Source organism: Microtus pennsylvanicus, chromosome 9 (genome assembly GCF_037038515.1).
Source record: "Microtus pennsylvanicus isolate mMicPen1 chromosome 9, mMicPen1.hap1, whole genome shotgun sequence".
NCBI classification, from domain to species: Eukaryota; Metazoa; Chordata; class Mammalia; order Rodentia; family Cricetidae; genus Microtus; species Microtus pennsylvanicus.
The window spans coordinates 92,386,300-92,411,412 of NC_134587.1; the positions used below are offsets into that span (position 1 = coordinate 92,386,300).

The 25,113-nt window shown below is 38.2% G+C and overlaps 1 protein-coding gene across 2 annotated transcripts in view; it reads left to right on the forward strand.

Moving 5' to 3' along the window:
- Nucleotides 1-3,935: 3,935 nt before the first annotated feature.
- Asb5 (ankyrin repeat and SOCS box containing 5) overlaps nt 3,936-25,113 on the forward strand; it is a 42,465-nt gene continuing 21,287 nt past the window's right edge. The window contains exons 1-3 of one of the 2 annotated variants that reach the window (XM_075986778.1): nt 3,936-4,326; nt 4,673-4,836; nt 10,117-10,242. In XM_075986778.1, the coding sequence (XP_075842893.1) occupies nt 10,140-10,242 (103 nt within the window). In that variant the 5' untranslated portion in view covers nt 3,936-4,326; nt 4,673-4,836; nt 10,117-10,139. Of the gene's footprint in view, nt 4,327-4,672; nt 4,837-10,116; nt 10,243-11,831; nt 12,152-25,113 lie in introns of those variants that run through there. The other variant, XM_075986775.1, reaches the window with a different exon arrangement.

Consider the following 25,113-nt stretch of genomic DNA (forward strand, 5'->3'; position numbering starts at 1 on the left):
CAGATCTCTGTGAGTTCAAGGCCAGCCTGGTCCAACAAGAGCTAGTTCTAGGACAGGATCCAATCTACAGAGAAACCAAACCAAACCAAACAAATGAAGGGACAAAAAACCAAGAGGCCGAGAGGGGAACTGGAAATGATGATGATTAGCTGGATGGAAAGGAAAGAGCTCCAAGTAAGACCTAGAAATGTCTCAAGTGCATTAGAATATTTTTTATAAAATGTCCACCACAGCACTGTTCTCTCAAAGAGGAGTTTTTGGACTTTTCGGTAAATGAAAAATACCAAGGACACGGGACTGAAATTTGATGTTTTAAACAAGATTTATTTTCTGTGTATCTGTGTGTGTCTGCATGTGTATGTGTGCATTGTGTGATTGCCTAGTCTGCACAGAAGTCAGATCCCCTTGACCTGGAGTCACAGTGGTCCTGAGCTTTCACGTGCATCCCGGAACCCAGCCTGGGTTTTCTGTAATAGCAACGAGTGCGCTTAACTACTGAGCCATCTGTCCAGCTCCTGAAGCTGTACTCTTGATGCTCTCAAATTATAGTTATTCAAATAAAAACACACGTTGAGATGCATTTGATGCCTCAAGTGAGTGAGAATTACAATCTCAATGAGACTTCAACTGTAAATCAGTTCCTAAGAGTGTCTCTCACTGAGGCTGAGCAGAACAGGAAATTGGAAAAATTATTTTTGCTGGAGGATTTTGGTTATTTGCTTTCCTTCTATAATTAATAACAACAAACAAACTCAATTTTGAATTCTAACTCCTTTGTGTGCTAACATGTTAATGAATTTATTTCCATTTTTAAAGTAATTATGAAATCCAACAACAAATCAAAAATTCATAAAAATGTACATTTTAACAGATTGTTATAATGTGATCATCCAAGTTCAGGGCACAGAGAGAGGGTTGCCTTTTCTGTCATACCTCATGACTCTGGAAGCTAGCTACCAACTCAAACAGGAAACAAAAGAATGCTTCTGCTGCCTAAGAATATGGCCTATTTTAGCTTCCTATGGGATTTACTTAAGTGAAAGTATGCACTTCCATTTTCTATGTAGGCAGTCAGTTCCAAAACATGATGTTTGTGGAGGTCATACATGTGTAGCTGTGTTCTGTTTTCATAACCAGCTAAGTGCCTGTAGGTCCTAGCTTACTGATGAAATGGTTCAGCCTCAGTGCTGACCGAAAGTAGACATAATTTCTCCCTTCACTGACTAGCACTTAGTTCCATGCTCACATTTATGGCCAGTAGTCCCCTTGGTGACTCTCTTATTTTTATTGTACTTGTGTGGTGACCAGTATCCTAACTGCTTACTTGGTTTTATACTTGGAAAACTTTCGAGTTCGGGGCCATAAACTATGAAAACAAACCACAGTTGCTAAATTAACTCTTTGCGAAGCTCTTTTAGATAACCACGGTTAGGAACCTCTAACACCCGATTCTGTGTTACCCCCTCGGTACAGTTCGCACCCACGAGTCGGGCAAAGGCCTGGAGATTGAAAGAACAGGAGAATGGGGAAATCCTTATCTACCTGACTGCTGCGCAAGGATTTCCGCCCAGGCAGGTGGGAAATTACCACACCAAAGATGGAGTCAGCAATCCCCTACAGCTAATCACCAGGAAGGGCAGAGGGAGCACAGAAACAGAATGTTTTAGCTGGCTGACCAGAAACTGTCCTCAAGATGAACCCCAAGAACAAGGGTAGACCCAGGCCCTACAGGAACCAATTTTTATTAACTTAGGTAAGGTCAAACTGAGCTGCTCACTGAGCCTTGCATGACCCAGTATGTAGGCATTGCAGCCTAGATTTATAACCACAGCAAACATGACAGCATATCCACTGTCCCAGAATCTGGATAGTCAATGGATGTTTTTGTCTCTTGTTGTCATTAAGGTAATTCCACTTATGTAAATAGCAGTAAGTTAAATTTTTTTTTATAAGTAGACATCATCATTTTTACTTAGTACTTTTAAAAGCAATAAAGTCAGGTGAGATGCTTTAAAATGATACCAAACAAAATATTGGACAAATATTCCTCCTTGCAAATCCACAAGATAATAGTTATCCCTCTATGTAGGTGAAAATTCAGGATTAGAGAGACTAAAGGATTTGTTCAGGTACACTAAAGTTAGAGGAAATGGAACTTTTTATTTGTTCTTTTTAAAAATTGAGATGTATCTATTATTTATTATGCCCTTATGAATTTTTGTATGTGTGGATGCATGGCCATATGTATGCACATACATGTGGGTTAACATGTGTATGTGTATTGATGTACATACATGTGGGGGGTGAGCATCTGTGTGTGTGTGTCCTCTCATGCACCTATCAAGCCCAAAGTAAATGTCAAGTGACTTCTTTGATTGCGTTCCACTTTATTTTTTTACACAGGTATATTGATGACCCAGGAGGTCACTGATGTAGCTGGCAGCAAGCCCCAGGAATCCTCCTGCTCCATTCCTGGACTGAGTTTAGAGACATGCACCTCTTAAAAAAAAATGTAGATTCTACAGATCCAAGATTCAAACTCATGTCCTCCTGGTTGTATATCATAAATTTACTGACTTCATCATCTACCCTCCTTGTCCTGGACATTTCTTTCTAATTGTAACCAGGTAGGGGTTACAATCACTGCCTGCTCTTCCAAAAGTCCTGAATTCAATTCCCAGCAACCATATGGGGGCTCACAACCCTCTGTAATGAGATCTGAGGAAGAGATCTGGTCAGTCGTCTCATCAACTTAGACCATGAAACCCAATATGGACAGGTACAGCAGAAACTGCCATATACGGGCTGCCCATGGTTAAAAAAAAAAAAGGTACTTATCAAAGTATATGCTATGGCTTTAAATTGACCCTACAGATTTCATTTTCTTCTTTTACCTTTGGCTTCAGTTAACTCATTGACTGGATTATGGTTGCAATGTTTAACAAAAATCATGTTGCTGCCACTAACCTTATTTTCATCAACATTATCACATCATCAGGTAAGATTTGGCTGCACCATAACTTTGCAAAGCCATAACTTAATGTTTTCAGTCAAAATATACGATACTAGAAGGAGATGGCATCTTGAAACCCATAGTATCTTCTTTATTCCCAATATGTCCAGAGGGTTGCTTATCTTTGTCTCAGAGTCAAGGAAAGCTAAAATAAATAAAAATATTCATGATGATGATATTTCTTTGAAGCTATAAATAGATAGTCTTTCTTATCACCGAGAAAACAGTATGTGGTGGTTTAAATGAAGGTAGCCCCAAAGTCTTTTTTTTTTTTTTTAATTTTTCAAGACAGGGTTTCTCCGTAGCTTTTTTGGTTTCTGTCCTGGAACTAGCTCTTGTAGACCAGGCCTGCCTCTGCCTCCCGAGTGCTGGGATTAAAGGCATGCACCACTACCGCCCAAAATGTTTGTTTGTTTGTTTATTTATTTATTTATTATGTATACAATATTCTATCTGTGTGTATGCCCACACACCAGAAGAAGGCACTAGACCTTGTTACAGATGGTTGTGAGCCACCATGTGGTTGCTGGGAATTGAACTCAGGACCTTTGGAAGAGCAGGCAATGCTCTTAACCACTGAGCCATCTCTCCAGCCCCTGCCCCAAAGTCTTATATATTTACATATCTAGTCCCCAGCTGGTGAGTGTTTGAGAAGGATTAGGAGGTGTGACCTTGTTGGAGAAGGAATGGACTTGTTGGAGGAGGTGTGTCATTAGGGGGTGGGCTTTGAGGTTTCAATAGTTCACTCCAGGCCCAGATTTTCTCTCTTCACATATTATATTATATTATATTATATTATATTATATTATATTGGATATAAAGCTCTCAGCTACTGGTCCACTACCACCTCTGTCTGCTTTCGACCCTAATAGGAATGGATTAAATCCCTGAAACTATAAGCCAGCTCTCCATTAAATGCATTCTTTCGTAAGACTTGCTATGGTTATAGTGGGTCTTTATAACAATAGAATTTTAATTAAGAAATAGTATATCATTTGTTTTATGGTCAGCATTGCTTATGAGTTCTGTAAGAAATGGATACACCTTCCAACACTACCAGTAGGAAAATGAAGGACTTGAACTTTAGTCTTGACTTCCCCAGGTAAAATGTATAATTTAGAGAATAATCAGAGACTCAGTCTTTTCCACCTTATTAAACTTGATAAAGGAAAGATGAAGCCAGCTTATTTTCCCTGGAATAATCATGTAGAAGAATTAACTTTTACTTTGTTTTACCTAGGTGAGATGGGTTAAAGGAGAGACAATCAGGTATTTTGCACACCCTCACATGGCTGACATCATCCCTATTCCAGGTTTATTTTACTTACTTTTCATATAGCAGCTGTTAATACTAATATTTACATTTATTCTTAAAGATTTATTCTTATTTATGTGTGTGCGTGTGTGTGTGTGTGTGTGTGTGAGAGAGAGAGAGAGTGTGAGTGTATGCATGTGTTTGAGTGCCCACAGAGGCCAGAAGAGAGTGTCTGATGCCCCCGTATTGGACTTATAGGTGGTCGTTAGTCACCCAATGTGTGTTCTGTGAACTGAACTTGGGCCTGCTGCAAAGGCAGCAAGTTCACCTAACCACTGTGCTCTTTCTCCAGCTGTGTTAACATTTATAATGGACCTTTCACCATCTTCCTATTTTCCGTCTAGAATTACCAAAGATCAGCGGATGCCAGTCAGAGGTTGATGGTGGTGGAGCACTGAAAGGTGACCCCTGATCCTCCATGGACTTGGTTTTGCTCATTTTCTGTCACACTGGAACGAGGAAGGAGCGTGCAGAGAATACAGAGCTGACTGCAAATCACAGTGGAAAGGTGACACACACTAGTGCTGTTCTTACTAAGTAATGAGTACTAGAGCCATAAATCTGACAACAATGTGTTTAAGCTATGATCCCCCCTCCAAATTCATAATTGATGCTAAAATTAAACTTAAAAGCATTCCAGGCAATCTTTCTGTTGCCAAGGAAACTACAACAGAATGCCAACCAGAATCATCCAAATATACCAATTTTAATAGCCAATTGATCACATTCTAGGTTAACTATGTATTTTATTTCAGGAAAAATAATAATTATTAATTGATGTAACTGTCGAAGAATTCTGATCCCATTTCCAGGCCTAGCATACTTAGAGGATGACCTAATCATGATGCTTCTCATGTAGTTCCATTCTTTGACCTTCAACACATGGGGTAGGGAAAGGTTCCCCTATCTGTAACGCCTTAAATACGTAATTAGCCAAAGTGTGACAATTAGAACAAATTCTTAATCTCAGAAGGTTCGTTGAAGCCCGTTGGATTCAGGCCACTGAAGCACACACGTATTTAGCCCAAGGCTATTTATAGTGCACACATGGCTCAGATGCACACTGCGATCGCCAGGTGTGGGAAGCAGAGGCCTGTGGGTAAACTACACAGTGACTGTTTCAGTGCTGACGTGTGAACGCTAGCCTCAGAGGCATGGCCATGGCCATGGAATCCTTGTGCTCCTACTTCCAGATATGTAGCTTGCAAATCCCCCCCAAGTCCCCCCCCACCCTTTTTAAGCTTCTTCCTCCCAACTTCATAGCTTCTTCATAAAGACTCCAATAAATATATCAGGACATTTTGTTTACAAGTTGAAAAAACCCAAATTCAAATCTGATTTAATTAGCAGGAAGGACTTTAATATTTTATGTTACTATTAAATTCAAATTACTATTGCATAGATCTGTTTTAGTTAAACCTATACCAAGATTCCCCAATGAAGATAATCTGATGCTTCCTATATTAATATTGACTCAGCTTCCCTTTTTATTGGCATGACCCACACACAAACCTTTTTATACTATTGAAGAGCTACTAGCAACTTTGCTTCTTCTGCAGAATAGAAGAAAAATTTTAACTCTTCAGAAATATTCTCAAAAATATCTTTTATTGGCCTTATTTAGACAAATGTCCTTTGCTTAAGCCAAAAAATTAAGTGAAGGGAACCAAGTTGAGTTAGATATTATCCCTTAGAGATATTCTGGACCTGTAAGCCAAAGAAGAAGTTGAAAAGCAAAATAAAGTATTTAGAAAAGTATTTAGCATAGATTACTTATTAATATATATTTATAATAAAGATATATAATTTAAACTTTTGAATATGCCTAGCTGCTAACTTTCAGTCATATTTTCTTGGGCCACACATAAAAGATGAGAACATGATGAACACAAGGAAAATTCTATTAGATCTAATCAAATTTGTGAGTTTGATATATCTCAAAGTTTGGACAGAATCTATTCTATGTTTCAGAGAAAACCAATGACTTTCACCTGGGGGCCTAGATGCAACCTAAATTAATAATAATCTTGTGATAAAACATTTGTGTGAACTATCGTAACAATAACAGATTATTGTTTTGGTTCGTTATTCTGGTAATTGATCTAGAAACCCAACACATTTACTCCCAAGTCCCACAGTCAAACAAAGTAGAATGGTTCTCACCCAAACTTTACCCACCAAAAATTTAAGTAACAAGTATTGTGTGAATTTTAATCCTAATTACGATATATCTTTTATCAATAGTTAATGGAAAAGAAGATGGGAGGATCTCCGGGGAGCTGGGGGAGGAGAAACTGTAGCCAGAATATATTATATGAAAACAAATCTGTTTTACATAAAGAATTTAGTCAATTCAAAAAAGAATAAGTAATAGAAACCTAGCACATTGGCATCCATAGCTCTTCTTTGAAAATGTTTGTTTATGACAGAGACATCACATCATAATGTCTATGACTTTAGAAAGAACTGTGACCAAGTGCCTTGACTTGCTTTTATAAAATGTCTTTCTTATAAGAGCAACTTTGGGGTAAGGATAAACAGGATTTACTAAATGAAGATAAGGCAAAATTCATTTACTAATTTCTTTTAAGAAGCTCCTGTATAGACATTTCTGTACTTATTTCTGACGCTTCTCCACTCTAAATATCTAAGTCTTCAGTATATTTATTTTTTTTCTCATGAAGTTTCACAAAACTAAAAAAAAAAGCTTACATTCTAATGGTGTTTTAAGTGGTAATAGTGATGTACAATATGTTTTAAGTGGTAACAGTGATGTACAATATCCCCAGTAAGAACTTGTGTGATTTCTTTTTCTTTCATTTTGTTTCAGCCATAACAAGCCTTCATAGTTATGGGTAAACAGCAGTTTACACTCACTGTTTTCCCCAGCGTCCCTGTTCTAGGACTGGAAAGATGCCTGGAATTAGTGGAGCTGGGCATTAGCAGCTCCTCAGTGTTTGAAATATGTTCTTGTCATTTTTCTTTTATTTTGGAACTCAATATTGTAGATTCATTAAGAGCCTGTATATTTCTGCCAGAAAATAAAGGGACATAGTGTACTTTAAAACTAGTGAATGCATATAAATGAGCTCATTATCACCTTAAGCAAAACAAGCCTGATTCAGAAGACAAATATTGTATGTTTTCTCTCACTTATAGATTCTGTGTCTTATGGGAAGGGGGAGGGAAGGAAGAAGAACGAGAGGCTATAGAGACATAAATATGGTGAAAATACAAAATAGAATGACAAAGAAGACTTTGTCATTCTGAAAGCTCCAATTATATATGTCAAATTATTTTAATCTATTTCCCAGTTTTTGAGAATTTCACAGAAGAGTAACTGCGTTTACATCATTTCCACTTCATTCTTTTCCCTCCAACTCCTCCTGTACTCCCAATCACTCTCAAATTCATGATTTCTGAACTTATTGTTATTGCATATGTGCATGTGTCCGTGCGTCTGTATAAATATAGCCTTCTGCATCCACTTAGTGTTGTTCTTCCCATGTGTATGTGGTTAGGCTGATCACTTAGGATTGCATACCATCAGGGGATTTGTCCTTGGAGAAGGCAGATTCCCTGTCTCTAGGGGCCATTAATTACCTGTACCTTTTCATCTAAGGGGTGGGGCCTTATGAAATTTCACTGTCCACAAAGGAATGTCAGCTGGTGTTGTTACACAGGTCTTGTTTAGTTGGTCACATTATTAAGATTTCTTGAGTACAGCTCTCCTGTTATATACAGAAAACATCAGGCTTTTAGAGTCTTTCTGCCCCCTCTCCTCCTTCAGTGTTCATGAGCCTTAGGTGATGGGATTTTGTTGTGGGTGAACTTTTTAAAGTGGGGCATCCCACAGTCACTGATTCTCTACATTTTGACCAGTTGGGGATTTATGTGATGGTCTGGGTCTGTGACAAAAAAAAAAAAGAAAGAAAGAAAGAAAGAAAGAAAGAAAGAAAGAAAGAAAGAAAGAAAGACAGACTTTTGGTGAAGGATGAAAACTACACTTTGCTGTGGCTAAAAGGACAAGTATTTGGAATTCAGTAAGTAATTACACTGATTTGGGAAGGTAGCCACAGTAAGTTCTCTCTAGGATCCATACCTCACCAGCCACAGGGAGACAGCTAGGATAACAAAGAATAACGGGGTATGAGTTCTCTCTTGTTGAGAAGGCCTTAGTTCCAATTAGACTTCTGCTTCTGCTTACTCCTAAGACCTAAGTGCCACTACTGTGCCCTTGTGAGTGTCTTGTCCTGTTTGTCATTATGTGCTTATAGGCTATGCAATGGGTAGGATTGTTGTTGTTTTTGCTCCGTTGGAAGCTTGCATAGCACCTTTGGATTCTATAGGAGCTGGTCCTCAGGGAGGAGGTTTCCGGGTCCCATCCAGTTCAAATCTTCCAAGTCCTGGGTCCAAAGTGCATGATGTTTTCAACAACTGGGTCTTACCTTTAAGTTCTTGGAGGCAACCAAGGGCGATGGTCAAATTCTTTATTGTTTTAGGGATCTCTTGGACTACTTTGAGGTTTCCCATGCCAGATACTAGTAGTCCGTGACCCTGGTGAGGGACAATGCACATTCTGACCACAATTGACCAATTTCACTTAAAATGTGTGTGTGTGTGTGCATTTTTAAGTAAATAAAGTAATATGATTTCCTATGGCTTTTTTTTGTTTGTTTGTTTTTTGAGACAGGGTTTCTCTGTAGTTTTGGAGCCTGTCCTGGAACTAGGTCTTGTAGACCAGGCTGGTCTCGAACTCACAAAGATCCGCCTGCCTCTGCCTCCCAAGTGCTGGGATTAAAGGCGTGCGCCACCACTGCCCGGCTTTCCTATGGCTTTTTTTTTTTTTTTTTTTTGGTTTTTCGAGACAGGGTTTCTCTGTAGCTTTGGAGCCTGTCCTGGAACTCCCTTTGTAGACCAGGCTGGCCTCGAACTCACAGAGATCCACCTGCCTCTGCCTCCCGAGTGCTAGGATTACAGGCGTGCGCCACCACCGCCCGGCACTCCCTATGGCTTTTTAAACATCCTTTTTGTACGTTATCCATTCTCCTTCCCTCGCTCTCTGTATTTCCCTTTCTTCTCTCCAGATAGAGCCCCTCCAAGTTTTTCTATTTTCTACTTTATAGTGCCTGTATCCTGCCGTCTGCTTCCCTAGACTTAAATGCATGGGAGAAGGTGAGATGGAAATGCTATGAAGTTCTCATATATTAAATTCTCAAGAAACATACTAAAAGAAGAAACAGCAAAAATTTACTTTGATTCAGAAAAAAGAGAAAGAAAATTTTAAGCCAAGAAAATGGATGTACAAATACTTTTCAAAGTCTTTTATATATTGCCAATCATTTAAGATGATGTTTTGGAGTCTTTTATATGGAAATTAGCATCTGATTTGTATTTCTCAGATCATTTACTACGTTATTTTATTAGGCCTTCAAATTAAGAAGCTAGCAGGTGGCAAGTTTTATTATGGGTGGGTGTTACCTTCATAAAACAAAGAGGTGAGAATGAATGAATTTATTAAAAAAAAACTAAATTTGACATCTGCAAATAAAATTTTAAGTATCGTGTGGTAATGTGTTGCTACTAGCAAGGCAGGAGGGATTGAAGCCTGCTGGGCTGATGACTTCAGCCGTAGTGAATGGAAGTGTTTCTTAGCCCCCAGGAATCTAGGCTACCGAGTAGCTGCTGTGTGGGGATTATTTATAAGAGCATTTACTGGTAAGAGAAAGGGCCGAAACCTTAGACAGGCACTTAGATGTGACTAAGGCAGGTTTATTTCTGATTCCAGAGCACTGGAGGGGAAGTCACTCCATGAGTCAGAGCATTGTGATGGGCCAGCTGTTCACGGGCTCCTCTCCAGTGTGTGCTCAGACCTCGCCATGCCAGCCAGAAGAATCACCAGAACATAATTCCGGTGAGTTCACTCTCTTGACACAGTTTCCACATCAGGGGTAGAGAGGACCATGTGGTCACTCTGTCTTCAGTGCTTCAACAGTCGTGGGCGCTGTGTCCTAGATGGCACATGTATGCAACCGCCATGTCTCCTTTCTCTTAGGACTATTTGGTGAGAGTCAAGACTGTCTTGATAAGAGACACATTAAAATGACAAGTCACGCTTCTCAGTATGCCACATCACAGATATGATCCTTGCCTCCGCCAGAGCTGCTGTTGTTTGCTTATATTTTGTTACTTTGAAACCTAACAGAATTAAGACATAATCTAAAACAAGCAGACCCTAAATCTGGTGACATAAACATATATCACAATATTTTGTATTAGTTTTTTTTTTTTACTCAAATGCTTATGTTAGCAAGGGAAAGTATTACTTCAAAAGAAAATTAAAGTAAATTGAATTTATGAAAACAAAGTCTCTGTTCATCATTTTTCTAAATAATTGATTCCATTTCTCTTTTAAATTATCATTTATTTTTGGAAATACATAAGACCGCTCATATATACATAAGATACACATATATTTCATTCCCAAATTGATCTTTGTTATTCAAGAGTATAGGTCTAGAAAGTACATTTTAGGTTGATCATAACTAGACCTGTGACTAAGTTTAGTTGGTTTGCTTTTGCAGTTTTTTTTTTGTGAAACAGTTATATTTGTTCAGTAATTTTTTGTGTATCACTCCCCCATCCCCAGGAAGCCTTCTCATTTCCTGCTGGAATTAAACATTTTGCCGCTTTATCTTTTATTTGTCTAAGTTCTTCCATTTTGCTTCTGAAACTTTGCTGCCCTAGTGGCAGGCACTGTTAGGTCTTGGGCTCAGCATATAGAAAACAGCCAATAGGTGTTTGAAAGTGTGGCACTAACAGTTTAAGTCTATTAATAGATGACAGGATAGCCTAATTTATATAAAAACATAAACTATTGTGTAACAAAATCAATGTAATCATTTACTTCAATGGGTCCTCATTCAGATCCCATTTGTGGACTATCTGATGATTTAGTTCATGGCCAACAAATTTTAAACTCTTGAGTTAGAACAATTAATTTCTCTTCAGTATTATTACATAAACCATGTGTATAAAATACATAAAAATATTCAATTTTCTTTTTAAGTTATTTATTTTTGTGAGTGCCTGCGCGTGCGTGCACACGTACACACACACACACACACACACACACACACACACACACCACAGCACATGCAAGCAGGTCTGAGAACAAATGGAAGTTAGTACCCTCCTTCCACTGTGTGGGTCCGAGTGGTGGAACTCAGGTCTCCAGGCTTGGTGCCAGATGCCTTTTCTGAGCCCTGCCTCTGCCCTCCAGTTGTTCTTGATAATTAGATACCAAAAAGGGAAATCATCGGCATTATTTATTTCAATATTTGACTCCTACATCCAGGAACAGAAAGAGGGTGTATCATTTTATATGGAGAATGGAAAGTCAGGAGGCTTGCGAAACGTGATTTGGTTGCTTCCATGGAATATTGTCAGACCAATAGGAGCTGGCGAAGAACTTTTATGGACAGTATAAATAAATTGAGCCTTAGACATCATTACCAGTTGATATTTTCTTTCCTGAGGACCAGCTGTTCAAGAGTACCCCGGAACAGAGCCAGGCACAGTTGAGACTCGGCTGGGGCTTGGCACCGCGGCAGATTCCTCTGCAGCAATGTCGGTGTTAGAAGAAAGCCGGCCGTTTGCTCAACAGCTATCCAATGTCTATTTTACGATACTCTCCCTTTTCTGTTTTAAACTTTTTGTGAAAATCAGCCTTGCCATCCTTAGTCATTTCTACATCGTGAAAGGCAACCGAAAAGAGGCCGCCAGGATAGCAGCTGAATTTTATGGCGTAACCCAAGGACAAGGTACGATTATGATCACAGGCTCCTGTTTCAAGTGGAGTTGAACTATCATTTGATCTTCAATCCAAGAAAACATCACAGGTTCTCTTTATGGGATGTTTTGAAGACTTTACTGGGAGGAAGTTCTTGTAACTTACTTTCATTGGCTTCATGAAAAAGATAGCTGTTTTTCAGTATAAGTGCTTGGGCAGTATGGGACTACAGCATTAAGTATAGATATCCTTGCCTAGTAATCATTTTAAAACATTACATATTTCATTTTCCACATTGTTGTTACAGAGAATAATGAAGAGATAACTAATTTGACTTCAATTGTCCTATAACGTTAAATTTAGCATTGTGATTTTTTTAAAGGATATATTAAAGTCATATATAAAAGTGTCCAGTTGAGCCTGGTGATGCAACGTGTATTCCTAGCAACTCAGGTGGTGGAGGCAGGAGAATTGTAATCTCTGGGCCTCACTGGGCTTTAGTGAGTTCAAGTAGAGTCAAGACAGTGTACTGAGACCCTGTCTCACAACGAGGACTGAACGGAAGACAGTGGATAGCTCAGTAGGAAAGCACCCCCTGATATATGAAAGGCCCTAGGCTCAAACCTCAGTACTGAACAATTAATTAAAGTAAAATGAAATAATTGGTATTAAACATAGAGGATTTCAGAATTGTTTATCGTACAATTTTATAACTTTATTGTGGAATAAAACCCAGACACTAGCATTTACGGACATATTTTCCTAAAGGGATTGATACTGCTTTGTTTGGATTGTGGAAATTGTTTACTACAAGGCAGGATCATGAATAAGCAAATCTGATGTTTGTGCAGTCAGGCTCCTCAGTGCGTTTTAGAAGAAGTTGAAATGAGATGAAATAAAAAAGTGGTACCACCACTCACAGATTTTCAATTTTATAAGACCATTCTATGCTAGTGGAGTAATATTCTAGATAGTAAAAATGATTCATGTGTTGGTTGGGAAAGTGACGTTTTAATTTCTTGTAATCTTCCAGTTTATTTCTGATTTGGAATTACCCAAGCCAATATTGTATATGTGTCCTGATACCCCCCAGACAATTTAAATATTCAAAGTAAAAACTTCCATCACATAATTAGAGAATACAGCATTTTTAAGAAAGAGCCTTTTAAGTTGTGTTGAAACTGATTTTCCTCTATATTTTAATTTTTTACGTGATTCACTTTAAAGTTCAAGCTACTGTCGGTGTGTGGGAATGTTGAATAAATGTGAGGAATTTTAAGTGGTTTGTGGAGTCACGACTGTCCCCTAAGGGGTGTAAACTGAGGACCTCATCTACAAACTCAGTGAGGAAAATTTGAGTGTCCAGAAGTTCTCATAGAGAAAATAAAACCTAGATGAAATAGGCCGCAACCCATTCTCTACCAGCACTGATCCCGAACTAGCATTAAAAAGCAGTGTCTTTATTTTATGATCCATGGAAAATGGAAATGTCATTTGGTAGATGGAGTATTTGAGTACTAAATGAAAACATAAAAATAGCTTTTAAAACCCAAGTCATATTTCTAGATGTGGCTAAGCAAATTATGAGATTATAAGGTGTTAAAATGTATCTTTCCAGAAACCACATAGCTCGTTATTTCAGAGACAGACCTTATCTCCATTTTATAAGAACATTCGTACATAAAGCAGTGAAACATTGACTAAAAAGAAGAAAGGTATTTCTGCCTTCACAAAGGTGGCAGAGCAGACCATGGAAAAATCTTTCTGTGCATCTTGGCAAATAAGAGAAGCAGGCACGCTCTGTTAGATCATAGTGTTCCCTTCAGCGTGTTTTAGACTGAGATTTTTAAGACTTACTCCAAAATAGTGTGTCTATCTTTTGATATCAGTGTTCTTTATTTTGAGCTTTGAGGGTTGCAAATGCACCTTTGAAGTATTTGTTTGTTTCAAAATAGATTGGATTCATGAACAGAATATTTGGCTGTGGAAATTAACTCAAAGAAATGTGTCCCCGTGAGTCTGTGGGTTGACTTTGAAAGTATCTGGCGACACTGAACCTCACAAGGAAGACCTTTTGTAGTTGAGACTTAGGAACTTAAGATGCATGAAAATTTATGTCTGTGATTCTGATTTCACATATTTCTGAACTTACATTCGGCATCATGGTTACTGTCAAACATACATTTCTTGTCATATGTATAGTTGAGACTTGAAAGTAGTATATAATATAATATGCCACCTTCAGTCAAATGTCAAAACAAGTTGCCATATTGAAGAATAGTACAACCAAAATATAAAAAGAAGCTAGATTTATATCTAACTATACATGGTTGTTTATTTCTTTTGTGGTGCTAGGACTGAAGCCAAAATGTCACAAAGGCTTGGCATGTGCTGTATAAGTAAACTATACCCCAAGATACCTTCTATCTCTTACTCTATATCAAAAAGCCTTGCTGTGTTGATGTTTGCTTTAATAACTAAACTTAGTAGTAGCTTCCAGCAATATCAGAAATGATATGCATTCTACCATTTCTGAAGAATAATGTTTTGTGTGCTACTGTTGGATTATTTATGAGATCAGTTGTCGTAGAAACATCAATTATGTCAACAATGAATACTTTCAGGAGGCAGGTAGGATGAGGTCTTTAATGGTTTAAATTATATAAATGTGTAAAAACCACCATGAACATATTTTCTGGACTTAGATGAAATAGCTCTCTATAGGAATAACTGAAATCAACAGATGTGCTCCTAAATGACAAAAGACATTACACGAAAAAGATGTTTTAATTTGTCCAAGCTCTGTTCTATTTTAGAATGCCAGAACATCTTTTGTACAAGAGGCTATTGTTCTCTGGTGACTCAAAAAAAAATTTAAGAACAAGGTTTCAAGCTTAGAAATGACTGTCAGATTTTAATATATTTATAATTTCTCCTGCTGTGTTTGGTGAGAAATGTATTAATTCTGGACTTAGAGAACATAACAACTCATAGTGTTTGACAGCATAAGTTTCCTTAGGAATATATTTCTTATGCATTTGTTCCCTTCTTCTGTTATAATTTTATCATTCTATATTTCCTTCTTACAAAGTCCACACTATTTATTTTCATTTGCCCAAAGTCAAAGGTACTGTATTTGGCACTAAGATACAATATACCAAAGCCCACAGTCTCCTGAATGTGTGTGGGTATTTTACAGAGTCAACCAATTGCTATGCGGGAATGAAAGGAGAGGACCCAGCCAGGAGTAGCCTTGCCTGGGACAGGTCAGTTTTAAGCTGTACTAACAATATTCATGTTCTCTTTTCCAACTGTGCACATGTTTCTTTCAGAATGTTTCAGAATTTCAAATTCTCCACTTCTGCTCCATATGTCTTGTTCATTTCTCAACGTGTCACATCTGAGTCATATATATCACACATACAGCTTTACCCCAATCATTTCACTGTGGAACATTTTTATCTCTAGGAAAGGCACATGCTGGTGTTCTCAGCTTTCCTAGGCTTTTTGAAGACATCTCATGGTCAGTCCATCAACTCATAAAAATTTTCTTGTCTATGCAGGAAGTAAAGAAATAAAAATGAATTCTTAACTTGTTTCCTGTATTACTGTTTCTTTTAGAAATTGGTAAGACGTTCTTAAAATTGGCTATTTTTCTTATTTATTGACACAGTTAAGATAGTCCTCAGTCAACTCCAGGCCAACAAATATTGGATATCACTTTATTCCTGGCACAGTGTTGTATGTTGCATACTCATATTATATATAATGAATATATAAATATATATAGTATACACAAAATACACATGGAATATATGCATATATACTTTCTAGACAGACTATTAAATTACAGCATGTATGTGGTACAATATTTTTACTTATTTTTTACTAAAAGGAGGCAATGTAATTAAGAGTCAGACATTACACATGTAAAATAACCAAACAGCAAACAAGGCAGAATTCATAAGGTCCTAAAAGGAAAATGACCACATTTAGAATTCAGTGAGGGGAAAAATATGGAGTTCACTCAAAGAGATAGCGTAATTTAAGGCAGAAAATACATGTTTACGAAGAAGTATAAATAAGATCAAATTGCATGCAAAGAAAAAGAGGGCAAATTTAAAATTAGAAACATAGAAGCATTGGTTTATTTTTACTGAAGTATGAATCTTAGAGCTAATGATAACTTGGTTGAGTAGATGATGCACCTTTTCTCAGATCCTGTATGCAAACACCACAGTTCTGCTCAGAACTTTCTAATGTCTTTACTGGATTAAGCATATGAAAGTGTCACGGGCTTATAGGAGGAATAATTACCACCGTATGTACTTTGTCAAGTCCCTGTTGTAATGATTCAGTGTGTCATGGTCTACATTGTATGAACTGAATATCAGAGAGGGTAGGTGGTCTCTTTGTTATAGGCTTAGCAATGCATGCCCTCACAGTGTCTCTTAGTCCTTGTTGAAATGAGTCCGTTTGCCATAGTATACACCTTATGAACTGCATGTTGGAGAAGGGGCCTGGCCTCCTTGTTGTGGGCTTAGCAGGGCATGTCCTCACTGTGTCTCCATGAATGTTTAATGGATACTGGCAAAAACTAGTATACTAAGCACATTTCTATATTGAAGAAAGATTTTTTTTCTCAATGACTCCCTTTGTCTACCAACAATGTGATCTGAAAGATAATTATTTAGAATGTCTTTTCCTCCAAATCCTCATTGAAGTGGAAGGAACGGATGAAGGATATGTATTTATGTGTATGTATGTATGTATATATGTAGGTAAGTGTGTATGTATGAGCTGTGAGGGACATTTGGCATTCTTCACCAGCACAGGGAACAATTCTTCTTTCCAGCCTTTCTTTGTTAATATTGCGAAATGAACCATGGGCTTCTAGACTGGGAATGGTCAGTTACTTCAGAGAGTGTCATGAGTAAGCAAGTCTGCGTTAAACTTAGGGACAAATTGAATGCTGTATAACTTTTTGACCAGGCAAAACTCCGTGAGTTTCTTTGAGGAAAAAGTTTGAATGTCATTTTATTATATTTAAGGGAGTCTGGAAAAGGCTGAAAGACTAAGAAGCTTGGGTGGTGTGGGGAAGATAGGTTCTCATGGCCTCCTTTCGCTCTTTAGCTGGAACAAGTCTTTCTTCATGAATCTTCCTAAGCTGGGCAGTAGAAAAGGTTTTTTTTTTCCCCAAAGAATAAGATAATATTTATAACTAAACCATCTCAGTTAGTAAGGTATTATTTAATAAACCGTATGCAGCATTGTTGAACCTGACAAGCTTATATGACCAATCACCAAGCAGCCGTTCAACATTCTTCTCAGGGGATCAGAAAGAACAGTTAAGATTTCGGACCCCTCAGGAATGTGCATAACCGTGAAGTGGTATGAGGGCAGCTTTTCTCCAACAGGGCAGCTGAAATATCCATGGCACCATTGCCTACGGAGTAAAATAGAAACCTTCAGAAATCCACAGACTCTTTCCAGAAGGCTTATCGTCTTAAACTCCGGGCAGAGAACAAACAAACTGAAATGTAACACCGAAATGCCACTCATGTTCTTAAATAGAAGCACTGGCTCCTGGGAGCTGTCAAGTGTGCTGCTTGAGTCCGAGGGAAAATGGCAACAATTGAGCTTGAGTCCCTGAAAGCCTACTGTTCTCCATCCTAACGTCGTAAAGTCCCTCATTAGAGCGAGCCAGGGGAGACTGCCTGAGGGTGGGAGGAAGCCACCCAGCGTCTGAAAAGACTTCTTCACAGTATAATAGGGCTTCAATCATGAGTGCAGAAGTAAGAACGCCTCTGTGGCCCAACTCGGTACCAACTAAGCACATCCTTGACTGACCACTAATGAGAACTGAAAGCACTTATTTTTCTGAATTTTATCCTGTTACTAGGAACATAATAACTTCCCTTCAAGTGAAAGCAAAGAGGATTTTTTTAGAATTATGTGGTATGGCGAACGTGTGACCGGATTTGGAAGTTGTTCATTGTCCCTTAAACTTTGATCCACAGTGGTAAATTTGGAAAATGAAAAAGTGTTAGTTGGTTTTGAGTTCAAATACACAGAAGATCATGAATAATGTCTTCCTAGTGACTCTTCTAGCATTTCAAGTCCAGGAGTTGATTCTTTAATCCCAGCACTTGGGAGGCAGAGGTAGACAGATCTCTGTGAGTTCGGGGTCAGCCTGGTCTACAGAGTGAGCTTCAGGACAGAAAGAAAAACAAAACGAAACCTTTGATTCTTCTTTCACCTTTATCATTCCCACTTTAGACAATTGTGATGAAATGGCTCACTGATTAAGTTTTATGGCTTTTTTAAGTTAAAAAAGTCAACAAACAAGACCAATTTAGGTTATAAGAATCTCCTGAACTTTAAGTCCTAAAACAATATTTGTATACCTAATTATTCTGGTATTTCAAGAATATGAAAGATGGAAGAGTCTTTCAAGAAAGCTGAGAAAGCAGAATCCACTAAGATGGATTTTATCTTTAGAATTTCATTTATGAAGGTCAATTGGATTCAAAAATGGAATTAATTATTTAAAGGTCAATCATATTACTATTATAGAACCACAGAATTTAATTCTGTAGAGTTAATATGAAATAAGTCTACAGAATCAAAAATGATATTTTCACTTTTAAGATATTTTTAAAAGACAAAATTGATATTCAGGTGAAAAAGAAAAGTATACTTAGTACATATCTACTTAACCTAAGATAACTACAACTCTTGTGAAGTAATTGAGTATAGAATAATTGTTAACAATATGATAGAGGACATTTCAAGACCATTGCTATTCTGAAGAAAGAAATTATAGCTTACTAGACAAGATGTCACTTGTTCTTTGAAAGAACTGTTCATGGCACACAGGAAAAGCAGTGCCTTAGATATTGAAGAAAGTCAGTAAATATTTTTAGAATGAATAAAAGACCCTTAGAGAAAATGGGGATTAAAGTTGCATTACGCATGGCTAAGTACATTAGTCAGACAGAAACAGATCTATTGCGGTTCTAGCTTGCTTTAGTTGTGTCATCCATGGAAAATAGCTTAGTATCTGCAGGTCTCAGTTTCTTCATCAGTAAAACAGAAATAACTACCTGGACTCCCATGGATTAGTGTAAATTTTACTTGAGAGATATGTTGTCTAAAATGACCAAAACCACTTCCTACTATATCTGGCTTACAGCTTATACTGTGTAAATGTTAGCTTTTTACATAACATTGTTATTTTTAAAAAATGGTATACTACTTGCCATAATTTAGAAGTGAAACTGCTGATAGGGTATCCAATCCCAAGTGGTCAGCCCTAAACATACTTACATAATGATAACGATAATTGGATCTAGTTTGTTGTTGTTGTAGGGTGTGTGTGTGTGTGTGTATCAATAGTTATTCTAGAAGAAGTCACAAATTTGAGAGATGGTCAAGACATAGAAGTAGCTATAGGGAAAAGGATGATTGAAATGATATAAACACCGTATACTCATGAATGAAATTCCAAAAGAATTAAAAATTAAAAAAGAAAACACTTCAGAATTCTAATAAGAAACAATGTTGCCAAAAAGCATGTGATCGATCATGCCAGGCTGTGTCTAGTAAGCATGTCTTATATGCCAACTGTGTTAATTCAATAGGTAAATAATTTCAGAACCCAAGTGTTTGATTATTTTTGTCAGAGTTATACTAATCGGTGGGGCCCCTACAGTATTTAGTAAGTTGTTATATGTTCATTAAATACCTAGAAGTAGAACAATTTCAATCAGGTTCTGCTGGCTGCTAACTTCTGCTACCACCAGCAGCTACTTCTATTCCAGTCCTTCATGCTTACAAAAGAAGCAGAGAAGGAGCAACAGCAACAACAAAATCAAAGCTCAAATTTGCGATTCCCTGTCCCACCACTCTGCCTGCTCTCCCTGCTGGCCTCCAGCATGCAGAAGGACGAGTATCAGAGAATCGGAATTATTCAGTCTACAAAACAAAACTGGCTAAAGACCCAAGCAAGAGAAGCAGTGAATTTTATTTTAAAGATTACGGATATCCTTGTTTGATACTGTGATATCCTTCATGAATATCGGCCATCTCGAGCCATTACCTAGAACTGGAGCGAAGCAGTGAAAGTGGTTGGCTGGTAGACTGGACCTAAGCAGAACTCCATTTAGACAGCCTAGCTCACACGTGAAACTTTCCTCTACGCTCTCCATGTCAAAGGGATTTTCCTTCACATAAATGCATTGAACAGAAATGATTCAGGTCTCTATTCTTAGAGCTGTATGGTTTGTGGTAACACCTTCCTCTACTTAATAACCATTCTAGCTGTGGTTTTCTTCTTGCTGTCGTTATCAGCCACCTGTTGAGATTTTGTGCTATGTTGACTTCATTATGCTAGAATTACTCTCATTTTTTTGTGTTTTTCTGTATTGAATTGGCCAGACCAGAGACGTGAGTATAAGGTTTGTTAGCAGCATAACAAAGCAGCCAGTTTTACCCTGTAAAGTTATCATGGGGCAGCCAGTATTACGCCTGTTTGCAAATGCCACTAGTTAGTTCAGATATCCAGATCTACAGTTATCGATAATCCACCCAATCTCTCTTTTTTGAGCCATTTGTGTCCCCAAATCAGGCCTACAAAGATTTTATGTAGGACACCAGCTTCTGCTCCATTGTCAAGGTTTCTGTCCTTCCCAGTTCCTGCCATTGTTAAGTCCCAAAGAAATCGCATAGAGGTCTACATTAACCATAAGCTGATTGTTCCATTAGCTCAGGCTTCTTATTAACTCGTATAACTTATATTAACCCATTATTCGTATCTATGTTAGCCACATGGCTTGGTACCTTTTGCAGTGAGGCAGTCAGCAGTCACATCTTCCTTCTTCTGTGTCTGGGTAGGACTGCAGAGGAATGGGCTTTCCTCTTTCCCAGAATTCTCCTGTTCTCATTTCCCCACCTCTACTTCCTGTCTGGTTTTCCTGCCTATACTTCCTGCCTGGCTATTGGCCAATCAGCATTTATTTAAAACATAATTGACAAAACACAGAATTGTCCCACACTACTCCTCTTGTCACTTGTCAAGAATATATTCATAGACAGACATGGTTGCACACTTTTTCTGTAGGTTCGGCTTCATTTTTGCTTTCCTCCATTTCACATAAGCATTCAATCTATTAGTGAGGGCCACTGTAGTGACTCGAAGCCCAACATTGGGTACAAAGGTTTCTTAACCAGATTCTGCAAAGGTGGAACATATAATTTAGCATAGCATACCCCTCATACTGAGAGAGATCAAGCTAACAGAACTTTACTAAGGCCTCTAACATTTGCTACAAGAAAAGTAAATTTAGGATAATATTACTTACGAATATATGGGAAATTTTTCAAGTATTCATGAATTAAATCCAGCATAATAAATGAGCTTCCTAAGAAATTTATTATGAACATTTTTCTATTTTAAACAACATTCTGGTTGTAAATTGAAAAGAAAAATAATAATGTTTTGGTACATACAAACTTGCTTTTGTAAAGAGCACTGACAAACTTGTGAAATTTCTCAGGTAAATTATTTTGAAGCAAACCTTAGACATTCCCGTTAATCAGTAGAGAATGAATGGACCAGATGATGGCCCGTGGGTGGGGCTCAGTAACTATTTCAGTGTTGACTTTTCCCATGTTGGCGATCAAACATCCAGAGTCTTGAACGTGCAAAGCAAGGGCTTTCCAGTAAGCTTTATTCCTGCACTCATTGATAGGATTTTATAGCTTGACCTTAGGAGCAATGGAATTAGAAGTAAAATGTGGAGATGATCAAGGAAAATTCAGGAGTGGTGTACTGACAAAATGAAGTCATGGATTGAATTATGCATACTTACACTTCAGTAAAAGCCTTGGGGTAGAGATAACTGAGTTTATTAAGACATTGTCTGTGTAACATGTGAGAATGCATTTTTATTCATTTTTAAAAAATATTTATTATTATGTATACAATATTCTGTCTCTGTCTGTGCCTGCAGGCCGGAAAAGGGCACTAGACCCCATTACAGATGTGAGCCACCATGTGGTTGCTGGGAATTGAACTCAGGACCTTTGGAAGAGCAGGCAATGCTCTTAACCTCTGAGCCATCTCTCTAGCCCCGAGAATGCATTTTTAAACACTTACCTTCCATCAATTCCCTATTGATCTCCAGTTCACCTAAGGAAATACTTAGACAACAGTACTTGATTCACACCAGCAAACCCGCAGTAGACATTGTCCAGACTACATGTATTAAATATCCATGATCTTCTAGCACTTGTAAGCCAGTGACAGGAGGATTGGGAGACTTCTAGGCTTCAAATGTATCACAGCTTCAATTTACTTCAAAACCTGCTGCTTTTTTGGGACATGGAAAGAAAGGAAAGAAATCCTGAGTTTGAGGTGATAGTGTGGAGCTGTCATTCCAGCACTTCTGCTACAGAAGAATCCTGAGGGCAGCCGGGGCTGCACAAGACCCTATCTTGAAAGCAAAGATAACAAAAAATACAGAACACAGAATAATTCTTCATTCCTAGTTTTATTTTATTTTATTTTTTGTTTTTTAGGGTTTTTTGTTTTTTTTTAAATTTATTTATTTATTAAGGATTTCTGCCTCCTCCCCACAACCGCTTCCCATTTCCCTCCCCCTCCCCTGATCAAGTCCCCCTCCCTCATCTGCTGGAAGAGCAATCAGGGTTCCCTGCCCTGTGGGAAGTCCAAGGCCCACCCACGTCTTTTCCTCTTGGAAATGGCTCATTGTTTAAACGGTGCATCTTACCCCTGAGTGAAATGAGGTCATAACTGCCCGAAGGTGTGACTGAAGAGAACACTTTTCTTGTAGATTGAGGGAGGCAAACAGGAGAATCCTCAGCAGGGAGAAAAAGTAGTTGACTGTACTTGACCACGTACGTGGGGGTGAAAAGAAGAAAACAGAGAGAGAGGAACAAGAGGACCAAGAAAGCAAAAAGAATCGAAAAAGGGAGAGCATGACCTGGCAGAAATAACAAGGTTATAGAAGAATGGGAAGCTGTGGGAAGGGAAGCTAGAAAGATTTTAGGATGGGGTGTGGGATAAGAGCTGAGGGAGACAAGATGCCAATGGCCTCTGTAGCAGGTACTGGCCAAGAGCACCTAGAGGCCAGCATGTGCCTTGACATGCTCATATGCACCACAGCCTTTTGTCAGGAGTTTCTTTTGGTTCTGACAACACCCTGCTTATGTTTCTTACATTGTACCCAGTTTGTGATGTTTAAAAAGATGTAGCATGTCTTCTCAAAATTGTCTCCATACATACTGATGATAAAATGTCCTTTGCGTCTTGCTCGTAAGTGCTATTTTCTAGCTCTACTGACCATCTTTCCTGGAAGTGGGTGACTTTTTCTATGCCCTTTCCTACCCACTCTGCTCTAGTCAAGAGGGAAATATCAGGAACCACAAGACTGTCAGCTGTAGGTTTCACTGCCGTGTAAAACAAATGCTAACTGTTAGATAACAATCCCTGTGGACCTCCTCTTTGGCTTGCCCTCAGGCTTCCCCTACCCTCATCTATTTACTGGACCATCAGACTTAGCCTATCATGTTCACATAGAATAGAAAAGGAAGTCAAATGGAGCAAGAATGGGGGTCTGAAATATCTCCTAGAATTGTATGGACACATGGCCTTGTAAGCAAGCTCCAGCACGGCCTGTCGGGAGTGAGTGATGCTGCTTTGTAAGGAGGAACACTTACCCCTGGGAGGTAAGGCTTCCTCAGGGGCTTTATGATGCTATAAAGTGACAATCCTGCCTAGTCCTAGCCGACTCATCAGTAATTTGGATGGTTAAGTAAACATGGAGTGAGGGTAAAGGGGCTGCTCAAAGGGAAAAGGTGGCTGCCATGCAAGGCTGACAAGTGGAGTTTAAACACTGGAGTGGCCCATGTGAGACATGCGCACGCGCGCGCACGCGCGCGCACACACACACACACATCCCATATAGACACAACAATAATAAAGAGGGTATAAAATAATTTCCCAATAATGAAGGATTTAAAGAGCATATAAATTAAAGTGCCCCTGTAGAAGCAAACTTATAAATTGAGTTCTATGGGAAAGAAAAACTCTCAAGCCATTCTGTAATAAAATTGCTGTTTTTTTCTTTGATAGAATACTGTGATTACAGTGAAAGTGGTAGAGACAGATGCTGAAATATTTATATATGAAATTATGAACTGAGATTTGCTGCCAAAATGTCCTAGAAGCCTTTTTAGAGTACAATGATGGTTATGTCGATGTGTTTGCTCGGTAAAACACTGGGGAAGGAACCAATCTAGACTTAAGCAGGGGCTTGCTTGTTTATCCTATCTTTTTCTGACCGTGGAAGAAAAACCTGTTCTGGATTCAAGTCTCATCATTGAGAAATATACTTTCAGAAATGCTAATCTTTGAATAATCATGGATTCAACTAAATGCTGCCTCTGAGAAGCAATAATCTATGTGGACTGGTTATGCCAACTTAAGAAAAAAGGTTAAATTTGAGCCACAGAGAAACCCTGTCTAGAAAAATCAAAAAAAAATAATTGTGCCTTGAAGTTAGATTTGTAACGTGGTCAGCAGGTAGGCCCTCTTTCTATTTTTTTTTAAGTTCATATTTGCCTAATCATGTCTTACATCCTTATATAGATTTCTGTCATACTTCTTCTCAGGTTTTAGCTTTCTGGCTTGTAGTGTCTAGAAGGAAGAATCTTTGTCCTCCATAAGAACTTCCATGTCTTAAGTGACTTTCGGTGCCTTTTTCTGAATCATTTCCAGTTTCATCATCTCACTGGGGACTAGTCACCACACCAAAGATGCCTGTGTGTTTAGACACATTGGCACTAATGAAAATGGGAATAAAATCAGATCCTTTCATATTCCAACACTATATTTCAGCCTTTATGAGTAGAAATTACTGGGTCAGCTCTGGTTCATAATATATTTTCGTTATTTTTTCTCTAATATTT